The sequence below is a fragment of the Python bivittatus genome, unplaced genomic scaffold (genome assembly GCF_059951505.1).
Source record: "Python bivittatus isolate LINGU-HERP-01145 unplaced genomic scaffold, Pbiv_v1 ctg000520_np1212, whole genome shotgun sequence".
Classification (NCBI taxonomy): domain Eukaryota; kingdom Metazoa; phylum Chordata; class Lepidosauria; order Squamata; family Pythonidae; genus Python; species Python bivittatus.
Window position 1 is genome coordinate 681784 of NW_028277080.1, and position 12663 is coordinate 694446.

The 12663-nt window shown below is 40.9% G+C and overlaps 1 protein-coding gene across 4 annotated transcripts in view; it reads left to right on the plus strand.

The window, feature by feature from the left end:
• Positions 1-1040: 1040 nt before the first annotated feature.
• The window catches only part of PPP1R3B (protein phosphatase 1 regulatory subunit 3B), a 75480-nt gene continuing 63857 nt past the window's right edge, over positions 1041-12663 (plus strand). For 2 of the 4 annotated variants that reach the window (XR_015797349.1, XM_007434774.4), the window contains exons 1-2: positions 1041-1237; positions 2362-2466. Coding sequence is in view for 3 of the 4 variants with exons in the window: in XM_007434774.4 (XP_007434836.1) it covers positions 2462-2466 (5 nt within the window). In the remaining variant the exon portion in view is untranslated. Of the gene's footprint in view, positions 1238-1263; positions 1618-2361; positions 2467-9337; positions 12211-12663 lie in introns of those variants that run through there. The other 2 variants (XM_007434775.3, XM_025170903.2) reach the window with 2 other exon arrangements.

Sequence of the window (12663 nt, forward strand, 5' to 3'; positions counted from 1 at the left end):
GAAACATCACCTTAAGTAAAATCCACACATGAACTATTCTCAAGTGAGAAAAAAGTCTCCATGGTGATGCTGCTGAAAGTCTTACTATCCAGTAGCAACTGCTGGAAGACAGGAATTAAGCTCACCCTGGACTGAGGCAGATCTAGATTCAAACCCCAACTCAGCCATGAAATTCACCTGGTTACCCTGGGCCTGGCACTTACACCCAAAGGACTGTTGCAGCTTAAAGAAAAAAGAGGGTTCAGCAAGAAATTTATACTGCAAGTTTATACTGAAATCTACATATAATACCTAATATATTATTGCTGTTTTCCTTTTTGGGGGGGGTGACTTTGAGTCAGTTTTTTGACTCCTGGTGAGTGCCAGGACAAGTCCTTGCAGTTTTCTTGGCAAGTTTTGCAAGAAAAATTTTGCCTGCTTTCTAGGGCTGAGAGAGGGGGGGGGGACTGGCCCAAGGTCACCCCCCCGCCCCCCGGTTCCGTGCGGGAAGGGAGGACTAGAACCGGCCCGGTGCCTGAACCACTACACCAAACTAGCTGTTCTCCGCAGAACTCCCGAATTTTAACAGCCGTTTTTGAAACAGCACTCCAAGTTCTCACGCACTCCAATATGTTCGCTCTCTGCTTACGGTATTAGAAAGAAGGCGCCGCATTTATCAAGAGTTCCTCTACTGTATTTGGCACTATACCCCGAGTGGGGAAAACGGCCTGCGAAGGTTTTACACAGCAACCCTTTCAGTCCCTCCATCGTTATATGGGGGGGGAGTTGGGGGCCCCATTCCTGCACGCCGGCCCTTCTCCGTCGGGGTGGCTTTAGCCCCACTCCGAGTCTCCGCGCAACGCAGAGAAGCTCTGTCGCTTACTGGAACCGCAGTCACTCCCACATAGCCAGCCTGGCGTTCACGCGCTAGCCTCCTGCTCTTCCACGGGGAAGCTCCGCCGCCATTGGTTGGCACGGAACGTTCGGAGCACGCCCATTGGCTACCGCGCAGCTTACCCCCCTGCAGGAGCGTTCGCGATGAAACAAGCGTTCTTCACAAGTAACGAGATCGGAGCTGCAACGGGAGCAGGATGACCCAGGAGGAATTGGTTCGCTAGGGCGGGACAGATGATCTTTAGCAATTGCTGGACCGCTCGCTCTACGTGCAACTCTCTCAGCTAAAAGGCTTTAAACGCTGCTCTGTGAAAACAAAATCGGAGACCTTGATGTGCGCTCTAGGCATCCTGAAGTTTTCCAGGTATAAAGTGGGAGTTGAGGAAAACTTAACCCCTAGTATCTTTGCTTCGAGGTGGGCTGATCCGGTCATTTCTTAGTATTTGCTTCCGAGGTTTGCTTCAGAATGAGCCATAGAAGAAATGTAAACTGATACTTAGCTAGATAATGTACCCAAAGCGATAATCCTGTATCCGGGTTAGCTTCCGTGTTCCTGAGGCTACTCACCTGGTGGGTGGGTGCGCGCGCGAAAAAGAGCAAGAGTCTAAAATCCGTGTGAACATAATGGGAACGGGCTACGATCTTAGGAACGATTAATAGAAGCAAGCGTAATTAAAATTGGTGCAATTGGAATGAATCGCCCTGGAAGCGAAACAGCTTGAAGTTCGCAAGTAGCTCACCCAGGTATGTTGGTAAATGCTGCTTTCTGCATCTGGTTGCTGCGAAAGAGTTTGGGAAGAAGTTTTTTTTATGTTTGTATTTGCCCCCTCTGCTTTTTTTCCTGCTTGGATGGATTCTTTGAATGTTGTACTATTTTCTTCCTGGAATTAAAAGCACTGGCTGCTGAATAAAAGTGACCTGACCAGGTGCGGATCGGAGGAATTCCTAGCTGGCCTAGCGATGACCCCATCTGGCAACACTTGCCTTTTGGGGATGCTCACAACAAGCTATAAAATTCATTCAGGGTTGTGCATGATTGATCTGGTGCTTGTGGAGAGATCCATTGGAATGTTTTCCCTAAACTTCTCTTTAAAAGTCATGCAGATAGCAAAGGGGCATTAAGGTGCACATTGATATCAAATAAGCCATGAGGATTAACAGTACTTCTTTACTGTTGCAAGAGTATTGATGATCTAATCTTCGTTTTTACAGTTTGTTCAGCAGTAGGGCCGCTGAAATGAATGGGTCTCACTTGTGAAAATGTTTATTTGGGGACGGACTCTGGTGTCTTTCAGGCAGTTTCTTCCAGAAGACCTTCTGCTGCGGCCCAAAGAAGGTGTGCAGTGTCTGGGGAAAATGGAGAAGTTTCTTGGTCTAGATCTTTCCTTCTTACAGCTTTGAAGATAATTTCCTTTGGCTTGCATGTAGAAATGGGAGGGACTGATACTGTTTTCAGATGTACTCACCCACCATATCATCTTGTTTTAGGGAATGAATTTGTAATGCCTGCAGGATGTGAAATTCTAGTGCACCTCTGTCTTCTGCCTCACAGCTTGAAACAGCTATCCAGTTCACTTCCCTTGCCCCTATGAGGTATGTCAAACATAACTTTTTTTTTAAGAAGCAGGAAGAATTTTTTGAAAGTTCATTTTGTCCCTTATCCAAGATCACTTATATTGCAATCTATTCTACCATAAGAATTCAATGAGTTTTACTCCCAGGTAAATGGATATATTTCTGTAGGCTTACAACCTATATCTTTTAGTGTATCCTATTACATATCTTGATATATTTAAATCACTCCAGGGAATTCTGAGGATTGTTGTTTGGAGTGCTATCAGATATCCATAGTCCTTGAACCAGCATATGGCTGTATTCTCTGAACAGTGAAGATGTATTTTGTGTTTGTGTACCATGTACAAGATCAGTCTGCACTTCCATGTTATGAATATGGTTTAGCAGGGTGACCCCTGACATCATAGATCCTTCCTACAAATATCCAGGAGTGTGATTTTTCTGCTGCTGACTTTGTTTATATTAGTAGAAGGATGACTTAACTGTGTGAGCCCCTGGCATGTCCCAAAATATCATACCTGATCTAATCAGTGAACTATTTTTAGTAAATGTCAATAAGATAAATATTTAAACAAGACTGGTAATTTAGCTGAGATTGCATAATTAGGAGTGGGTGCTGTCATTACAAAATGTTAAATTTCCATACTAAGAGAGTCAGCTTCATACAGTTGAGCATAAATTCCATTGTCTGCTCGTGTTTTCATTCATTCTCATATTCCAAGGGGGGCAAGCCACATTTAGAATTAAGAAAGAAAGAAAAGAGATGCACCACTCTTGGTCTTGCCCTCCTTTACAACAGCTTCGTGCTCTCTGAATTTTAGTTGCTGCATTTAAATGGAAAGGCTGCTGCTTGCTTGTGGCACTTTTCAAAGGTAGGTATTGCAGGAAATCAAAATGATGGCCTAAAAGGACCTTGACATGATATTTATTATAATTTGTGGTCAAAGACAAACAAAAGAAAAGAAAATCCAGTACAGTCTAGTAAATGCAGTGGAGAGCTAACATGTTAGAGGGACAAAAGTTAATGCTAATCATTAAATGTTGGTGACCTTCTACCAAAGTTATAATTAATCACCCAGCATTTTCTAATTGCAATTGCAATTGATCAAAATGTAACAACTTGCATAGGAATATCTGTAGACTGATCCACTAGTAGAATGTGCATTTCTGGCCAACCCATGCATTTAATAAGAAGGGGCAGTATTAATTCAGAGCGCCAAGTATGGTATAAAGGGCAGCTCGGCAGCCCTTATGAAACTGCCTTGATGGCCACATCCAAGCAGGGCAGAGGTGCTCTAAGTAACATCCCCTTTAATAACATCCCTTTCCAAACATGCAGGAGTAAAACATTGTGCTTGCTAGTAAGTGCCTTCCTGTGCAGAACAGAGGAATGTAAGAGTTATAATTAAATCTGGAGAAAAATCTGCAAGAGCCCCTATAATGATGGTTTGAAACTTTGAGTCTCATTCTGCAGATTCAAATCAAGGATCCTCTGTTTGACCTCTAGTATGGCTTTCTCTGATCCAAGCATAAGCAGTGATTGAGCTGAGAAGCTGCAGTTAAAAAAAAAAAGAATTTGAAGGATACACTTTCTTCCGGGAAGAAATACTATAGGAAGGATTGGCTGAACCAAGGACTCACCCCAGAAAATCAGTTTCAAGCAGTATTTGAATTTTCCACAGAGAAGAAGTGTTTGGCCTGGATCAATGAACATGAAGCATCATTTTGACTTTATAATTTTGACTTTATAACTTTACTTACTTATTTACCTTGATCTGCAAAAGCAGTTCTTAGTCAACAGTGGCATCTGTAGTGTGATATTCTCCTCTCTGCTTCAAGAAGTCAGCATAATGACCTAAACTGCATAAACTTCGGGGTGTGCAATTTTTTTTTTTTAAATCAAAGGCCACTTTAGGCTTTTGAGTAGTATTCCGGAAGCCAGAAGCACAAGAGGTTGATGAGGCCAGGACAAAAATATAAGGACAGGAAGTGATTTAATTTACATTTAAATGAGAATGAAAGTAATTGAAATACTTCCACATGAAATAAAGCATCCCCTTAGGAGCTGGGAATTAATTATGTTCTAATTCATATAGCGGAGGAATGCATGAGAAGAGTGCTGTGGTATACGTTAATTATTTTTATTTTTGAGGCTTAGTAATGACTCAGTTGCAGTCAGTTCTAAGTGGTTTACAGTTCAATAGTAAATATCAACAATGTAAAACAAGGCAACCATAATAAGAGTATAAAAATAACAAAAGTAATTCAATACCATCATATCCTGTCCAGATTTCATTCATGACACCAGGTTGGTCTTGGCAGCATAATTCCTGAAGACTTTCTGGAATAGTAGGGTGTTAACCAGTCCCCAGAATCTCCTAAGGGTTGCTGTTGCCTCAGGGGACAAGCTGGAGAGGTGCCACTATAGAGAATGCCCACTTCCAGGCCCCTTTCAGAATGCCTTCTCTGTACACATTGGATGGGCACATTGTACCCAGAACAGAGGGTCTCGAAGATGCACAGGCCGCAAGACAGATAGGAATTAATATAAGAACTAGACCAGTCAGATCTTCATAAGAGTGACACATGTGGACACCGCATTTATGTATCAGGTGGAAGAATGAGATAAGACAGTGGTTTTACATCAGGAGACTGAGTCACTGATATCAGCTGAGTCAGGAGTCACCTCAGTTGGAAGGAATTATGGGGGACATCTAATCCAGCATAGTTAGTATAGCCTTGCCCAGGATATGTTAGCTGGAGATGATAAGAGTATAACGTAAAGCACCAGATAGGAGAAGGCTTATATAGTTGGTAACAGTAAATCTATTCGGAAAGAGCTAAGTTCAAATTATTGATCAGCTGTAAAGTTCACTGGATCACCTTTGTATTCAGTCACGGCACTGTGCCTTTTCTAACTAATCTACTTCACAGAATTGTTAAAAGTATAAAGTGTATGTTTCCCAGAGCTATTTGGAAGAAGAACAACTACAAATGTGGCTGCTTAATAAGGATATGTTCATGTTTGTTAGGGTTTTATTAGATTCTCAGTATGACCCCAAAGTGCATTAATATGCCCAACATTACCTTCATGTTTTTTTCTGATTCGATTAGATTGTTTAAAGTTTATTTTCATCTAAAACAAAAAACTGGGCTGCAGCTTATATTTTGAGATATAAAAGATATAAAAACAATGCCTTTAACTTCAACTGAAGTTTTACAATAGGGGTAAGTTTTATTGTCAAGAGTTCTGGTTTCTCTTGAGATCATATAAATCTTTTATTTTTTACTACACTAATGTTCATATTTGTTAGAATTCTTTATCAGGCAAGATAACTGTTTAACTGTTTATAAGCTGCCTAGAATCATATGTAGGAGATGGGCAGCTACATGAATTAGAATAATAAATAAATATGTTTAAAAGTTTAAAAAAATATATCTTCAAGCCAAGCCTGTACTGCTTAGTTGGAGTGAGGGCAAACCCTCAGACTTGCAGATTGGGTCTTAACAGGTGCAGGATATAGTCGCATTAAGGATTTCCAAAGTTTTGCTTTATAATTTCAGGAAAGCTATTGGATCTCATATAAATTCTAGGGAAATTCTTAGAAAATAAAAATGTATGGGTTGGATTGCACCTTTGTTTACAAATGTGACTTTTTATCCAGAAAAAAAAAAAAGACAATAAGTTGAGATTGTGCAAAGCATTCTGAAAGGGTAAAGGATATAAGGGAGTTATCACATCAGGTTTATCTGGTGACATTTTATGGGTATCCCTGGTATGTTTTCAAAATTCCAAATGTGCTAAATTGACCAAAGGGCCTGGTCTTCATCAAATTTAATGTCTTCTGTAATATGAAAGATCTGTATATGAAAATACATGCTATTGAAAAATACAGATAGTCCTTGGGTTAAGACGGCAATTGGGACCGGGATTGCTGTCGCTAAAGTGATGTGGTCTAATCCAACAGTCCTGGTTGCTGTCATTACTCCAAGAGGGGTGGGTCATTAAGCGGGAAGTGGAGGGAGCCCCAGGTAAGGAGAGCGGGGATACTGTGGGGGGGGGGGAGGCCAGGGGAGGGACTAGGAGGGCCAGCAGTGGCTATGCATGGGTGGGGGAGGTGCTACAGGTGGGAGAAAAAACAGGAGTGACTTACCAGAGTGACTTGTGACCTTTCTTGCAGGCTTCCCCAGTGAGTTTGCTTGTGGGAAGCTGGCAGGGAAGGTCACAAATGGTGATTGTGTAACCACTACTCCCTGCAATATTGTAATTGTTGTAATTGCCCAGATCACAATCATGTGACCGCAGGGGTGCTGCATTGGCCAGAACTTTGAGAACTGGTCATATGTCCATTTTTTCAGTGCCGCCCTAACTTTGAACGGTCGCTGAATGAATGGACATAAGCTGAGGACTACCTGTAAATTGAATGCACTTGTTAAAATATGTCAGGGACTATTATAAAGATGTCTTCTGCTGTGGTTGTAAATAGTGAAGAAGCTAATGTCATAAAAAATAAGAAATAGACCTAGAACAGGAGCCAATAGCAAGAGCGAGTGTGTTTGCTCCTTTGTGTTATCTATGAGCAGCGCCCTTTACTTTGAATATGTTGGTACTGATGTCTAGGGTATCTTCAGTGTTAGTCATTTCCTGTAATTGGATGCTTTGCTATTCATCTTGCTGTTATGATTTGGTCAGCACTGGTAAAGCTTGTAAGGCTGGCTCCCATGCTAGCAACATATCATTGTTTCCTTCATGTAGATAGATCAGTTGAAAGAGGTCCAGCCCACAACAGAGCCAGGGTCCTGTTGTGGTTGGGCCGCAACCAGGGAGGCCTAGGTTTATAATTCCATTTGAATGATTTTGGGCCAGTCATTCTCTCTCAACCTAGCCTACCTCCAGGTTTGTTGATATGAGGATGAAATAAGGGGCATCTTTGTGTGTGTTCTTGTGAGTCCTCAGAGAAAAGTTGGGATATAGACCTAATAAATAATATTACTAACTCCCAGGAGAACTATTGATGCTCAGATGTAGGGAAGGGCAATTTTCAGTGAGTCAGGGCTGCAACTTGACACGCAAATACCAGCTTGCTGGTGAACAATATCTCCAAAAGGATGGTGATATCACAGGAAGTGGTGCAATGGGTTTTTGGCCTGTTCTTCATGGTTTTCCTGAGGTTTAAGACTGGGAGTGAGAAGAGGAAGCCCCTGGAAGCCATACTGCACCTATTTCAGGTCTTAAAAACCCTGTCAAATTGTCCTAGAACCTGGCAACTAAAATTCAGCAGCAAAATGACCAAATTAAGAGAATGGTTTGGGATGGGAGAGTTAGGTTGGAAAATGATGCTGTTTGCCTCTCAGACACCTAATGTTCCTTTCCCCCTCTACTTTTGGGGGGAATTAGCACAAATATCGCACCACTGAAAATAAACTATTTCCTACTGAATTTCAGCAGTGCAGTTTTAAGGTGCTGGAGGGCTATAAATTGGGTGCCAGGAGCAACATTTGGATCACAGATTGGAAAACACTTGGTTGGTGAATATTAAGGTGTGAGAGCTAGCCTTTGCCATATGTCTATGGTAATATGCAAGTATGAATAACCTTCCTGCTTTATATGTTACCAGGTGATTATTTCTTCAACTTGCTTTCCTGGGATTAGGCATTTAGTTAACTCTTTGAATTAATACTTTCAGCACGTTTCCAGGCCATCATCTATATTCTTGCAGGCTAACTTACCCTTCTTCCCATCACCCCGCTCCCATTTTTTAAAAGGCCATTTCAACTTGATAGGGCAGTTTTTCTTCATTCAACTCAATATTTTTATTACACTTTGGGGGAAGGGAAGATCACTGCAGCAAATAATCACAGAAAAAGGGTAAGCATTCCATGGCCCACACAAATACCAGGAAGAATTCAGCAGGGTTGGTGGTGCTTCATGGTTTCCACCCTCGAAATGGCAGATAAATATGCTTAACGCTTAGGGCTCTGAAGATGACCTGCACTGCCTAGGTCTTAAAGTTATAAAAAATTGAGAAACCACTCTTTCACAATAAAGCCCATGAATAGCTGTTGAAAGCTTTTATAATGGGTGGTGTGAGCAAGATAAAGGGAAGTCTGGTAGGGATCAAGGATTGAGTAAAAAGCTTCCAGAAATGCTTTTAAATGAGACACAAATCTCTTGTCATTTACATAGAAGCAAAAGGGAAAGACAACCAATAAGTCTGAAACCTGCTTTTGTGCACCTGTTGGGAATATTTGGAACATGGCAGTCATTGCTAAACAGTGCCTGCATTTTAAAGAGATTTTAAAATGTATTAGAAGAGGTTGAAAGTCCATTTAAATCTGGTTTTCTGGTTTCAACCATAGCTAGGCAGAAACACCAAACAGGGCACGCAGGCTACGAAATACAGAAACTGAAATCCAACATGCAGGCAGCAGTGGAAGAAACCGGTCATGTGCTAAACTTCTTGTATCACCATTTGCTTGGGTAAAACTGGAGAGTTGGAGTTGATCTTAATTTAGTGGCTTTCAAAGCTGTTTTTTGAAAGGTGCATGGGTTTGTTTGTTTATATTTTTTCCTCAAATAAGCCAAGAGAAGCATAGGTGTAATAGTCTCTGGGAGTGTCTGTGAGGGAAGGGGGGAGAGTCAAGATGGTGGTTGTGGTTAAATTCTGCAGTCAAATCGCCACTGTCTTAAATTTTTTTGACACGCACATACACATACACTCCCCCCCCCCCGCCCCCCGATGAGTTACCTGGTAGTCATTTACTGAAATCTTTATAGAAGTGCAATTAGTTTCTATTTATCTAGAGCCAGTTTGGTGTACTGGTTAAACTGCTGGCCTAGAAACCAGGAGACTGTGAGTTATCATCATCTGCTAATTTAGTTGCTTTGCCAGATCTTGAAATCTTCTAGCAAACCTGGTTTGTGATCCAAGCTTCTAGCATGACAAAGAGTACATTTCAGTTTAAGGCATTAAACTCTACTTAGGTTTTTCTTCATAGCCATTGATATGCAGGTTTTTGGCATTGGAGAAGTCTCAGAGAAAGTTAGATCAGGGATACTTTTAAAGAAATGTGGTCTCTTCTTTTTTTAATATCCGTATTTTTTCCTCAAAACATGCTCCTTCTATTGCATAACAGATTCTGTGGAAAAATATGGATTTGGTCAGTTTCCAATGTATTGGGTGCGCTGATCTTGCTTTGCAAGTGGATATTGTTGCTAGCTTGCTTTTGTGGGTCTTACCTGCTCTGACATTTAAAGTGGTGGTTTTTGTTTTTGTTTTAATAGGAGTAATTAAAGGTAATTTGATCCTTGAATGTATGAACTAAAGCAAACGTCTTCTGGGGATTGTTAGCTGCAAAAACTCATTAAGACTTGTAAGCAGACTCCAGCATAAAATGAAGTATATCAGGAAATGATTGCAAAAGTGTCTGCTACTCTGGTTTAGTTTGGAGATAGATAATTATATGTTAGAGAAAGTTACTAAGTTACCAGCATTCTATCTCTTTACAACATTCTGCTTTCACCACTTCCACTTTCCCTGAATGCCACTGGCATCTTTTCAAAGCATCTGTCAAACCAGATTCCAAATGCAATAGCCTTCAAGTTTTTATCTCACCAGAAATGATTGTACCCTTATCAAACAAGGGCTCAATTTTTACCTATGGTTCCTAATGCCAAGCAGCAGGTAGTTTTTCCAAGCAAATTAAAACGGTTGCCGCTGTGATTTTCAACTGGGCAAAAGTTACATACGTTTTTGGTGAATTATGAAAAAGCTGCGTTATTGTTCCGGAAAGATGGAACAGAGGTGGGATTGAAGTTCCTTGCTATTGCTGTGCATTAAGGGCAAATGCGTTAGAGAAAATTCTGGGAAAACTCCTGCTCTGCATCTTGTACGGTATGTGTTGTGATGTACGAGTGGCTTTTCAGCACCTTGTCCACTGTTAGTGATCTTCATGGTGAAAAGCCTTAAAGTGTCTTGGGAATATTAATGCTTCTAAGAATATAGTTTGTTTAGGCAACAGTTTCCAAACATACAGAAGGAGGTATCTGTTGCTTTGGTTCCCTAAGAACCTGTGTGAAAACCAATAGTTTTAAGGTCCTGGTTGCCCTACACAGCTGAGGACAAAGCAGACATTAATAAGAGAAGTCTCAGAATTTAACTGTTGGCTGGTCCTGTGTGGGCATGAGTCAAAGTTTCGTGAATGATGAAAGTTTCCTATTTGCAAAATGTTCTACAGTAATTTCAGCAATTTCGAATTAAATACCTGGGGTGATGTAAAAATCTGTTTCATATGAATGGCTCTTAGTCACTGTTAGCCATGTATTTGTCGTTTTAAGCTGTTTTGATCGTTGTCTCTTGGGCAGGCTTCCTCAGTCCAGGGCCTTGCAGATAGGGTTAGCCTTTAAATCCAAATTCAAGTCTGGGAAAAGCTGTAAACTGTTGTTTATTTTTTGTCTAGGGTTTGCATTTTGCTCTTATAAACGCTAAGTTGACGGTACAGTTCTTAATGCCAATAAATCAAATCAATTATACAATCTCAATCAAATCTGAAGCTTATGTGGCTTGTGTAACAATTAGACATGAGTTCCATGCTTCATAGTATAATTATTATTAGCTTATTACATTTATATTTCATCTTCTGCCCAAGAAGTTAAAGATGTTATATGCGATTCTCCCGTCCCAACTCATTCTTACAAAAGCCGCCCTATGTGGGTAGTTTAGATTAAAAAATGGTGTGAGGACTTAATCTTGTTTCCAGTCTAGGTTCAGTGACTAAATCAAGGTAGACAAACTAATGCACTTTAGATGTTTTGGACTTAACTTCCCAACAGCTCAGGCAGCAGGATCAGTGGCAAGGAATTATGGGAAGTGTAATTCAAAACATCTGGCTGGCACCAAGTTGAACTGCCCATCTCCTTCTAAACACTTTGATGCTATTGGAATCTCTTTTCTGAGGGGTATTTATTTGTATTTTTGCAAACTGACTTTCCGTAAAAGCTGGAATTTGTCAGGGTTGGGGAAGACTAATACAGTGTCAAGTGTAATCTGGTTTAGCTGGTATTGCACTGTAAAATGCAACTGCCTACTTACTAAATATATTCTGCTAGTATTTTGCAGATTTAGATCTTGACACGTTGTGTGTTAATAGTGCTCTGAGCTTAGCCTACTCAAAAGTGAACCTTGGACAAATGCTGAAAGATCACTGCTTGTAATTTGGAGCCAAGTGTTGCCAAATCTATGTAATATTCAAAACTGCAAGGAATCTAGAAAGAAGTAACGTGCACAGAAGGAATTAGGTAGTTTCCTGGTAGGCAGTGTTTCTTTACATTATTAATTTAACCCTTTTTCTTGTTCATGCCTGGATCCTGGCAGAGTTTCACGGAAGTGAATTCAGCAGTGCTATGACCCAAATCCATTGACATGGTGACATCAGTGTAAATTCCTGAAATGTCTCAATATTGTTGAGCTGCAAATCTGTGAAGTCACAGGTCTGCTGTGGCTTCCGCTCCAGTTCAGTTCAAGAGGCTGGGGTGGTTTATTCCATTTCCTGTTTCTACACACTGAAAGAAAGTTTCCTGTACTTAGAGGAGTGGAGAACTTGCTGTAAAAGGAAATGCAGCCTTAGCCTCTGGGAGTTGTGTTTTACTCAGCTCTCCAAGCCTGTCTGTGCCTTATTGCTCTGCTGGCCTTGGAACACCTATCCGTTCGGAATGCTGCAGACTGGAATGCAGTTCCAACCCAGCACCTTCTGGGTTACGGGGTGAGCATGTGGTAGATGGGCTATTATGCCGTTTATGTTGCCTTTAAGTGAGATGGGATAGAAGAAAGACAGATGTTCTTCAGGAGAGTGTTTGAAGTGGATTTAGTATTGTAATGGTGGGGAAAGCGTGATTCTATGATATGCCATGATCAAGTAGAAATTTGAACTCTGGGTCTTTGTTTGGGGGGATGGCATGTGAAATGACATGAAACAGAGTTTTGATCAATTAGTTACATTTCTGTTGAAATCTGCCAAACTCTACATTCAAATCATACTTTCTCCGTGGACTAATTGCTATTTCTGAACAAGGGAACATGCCATTTGGTTGCTAGATCAGTGCAGACATATCAGCTTGTAAGTCCAACTATTTTGTTCCCAGACTGCCTAATTCTAAAAACTTGAGTTGTATGTCCACATCTCCTGTTGCACTTCTGAAATTCATCTGATTGTTTT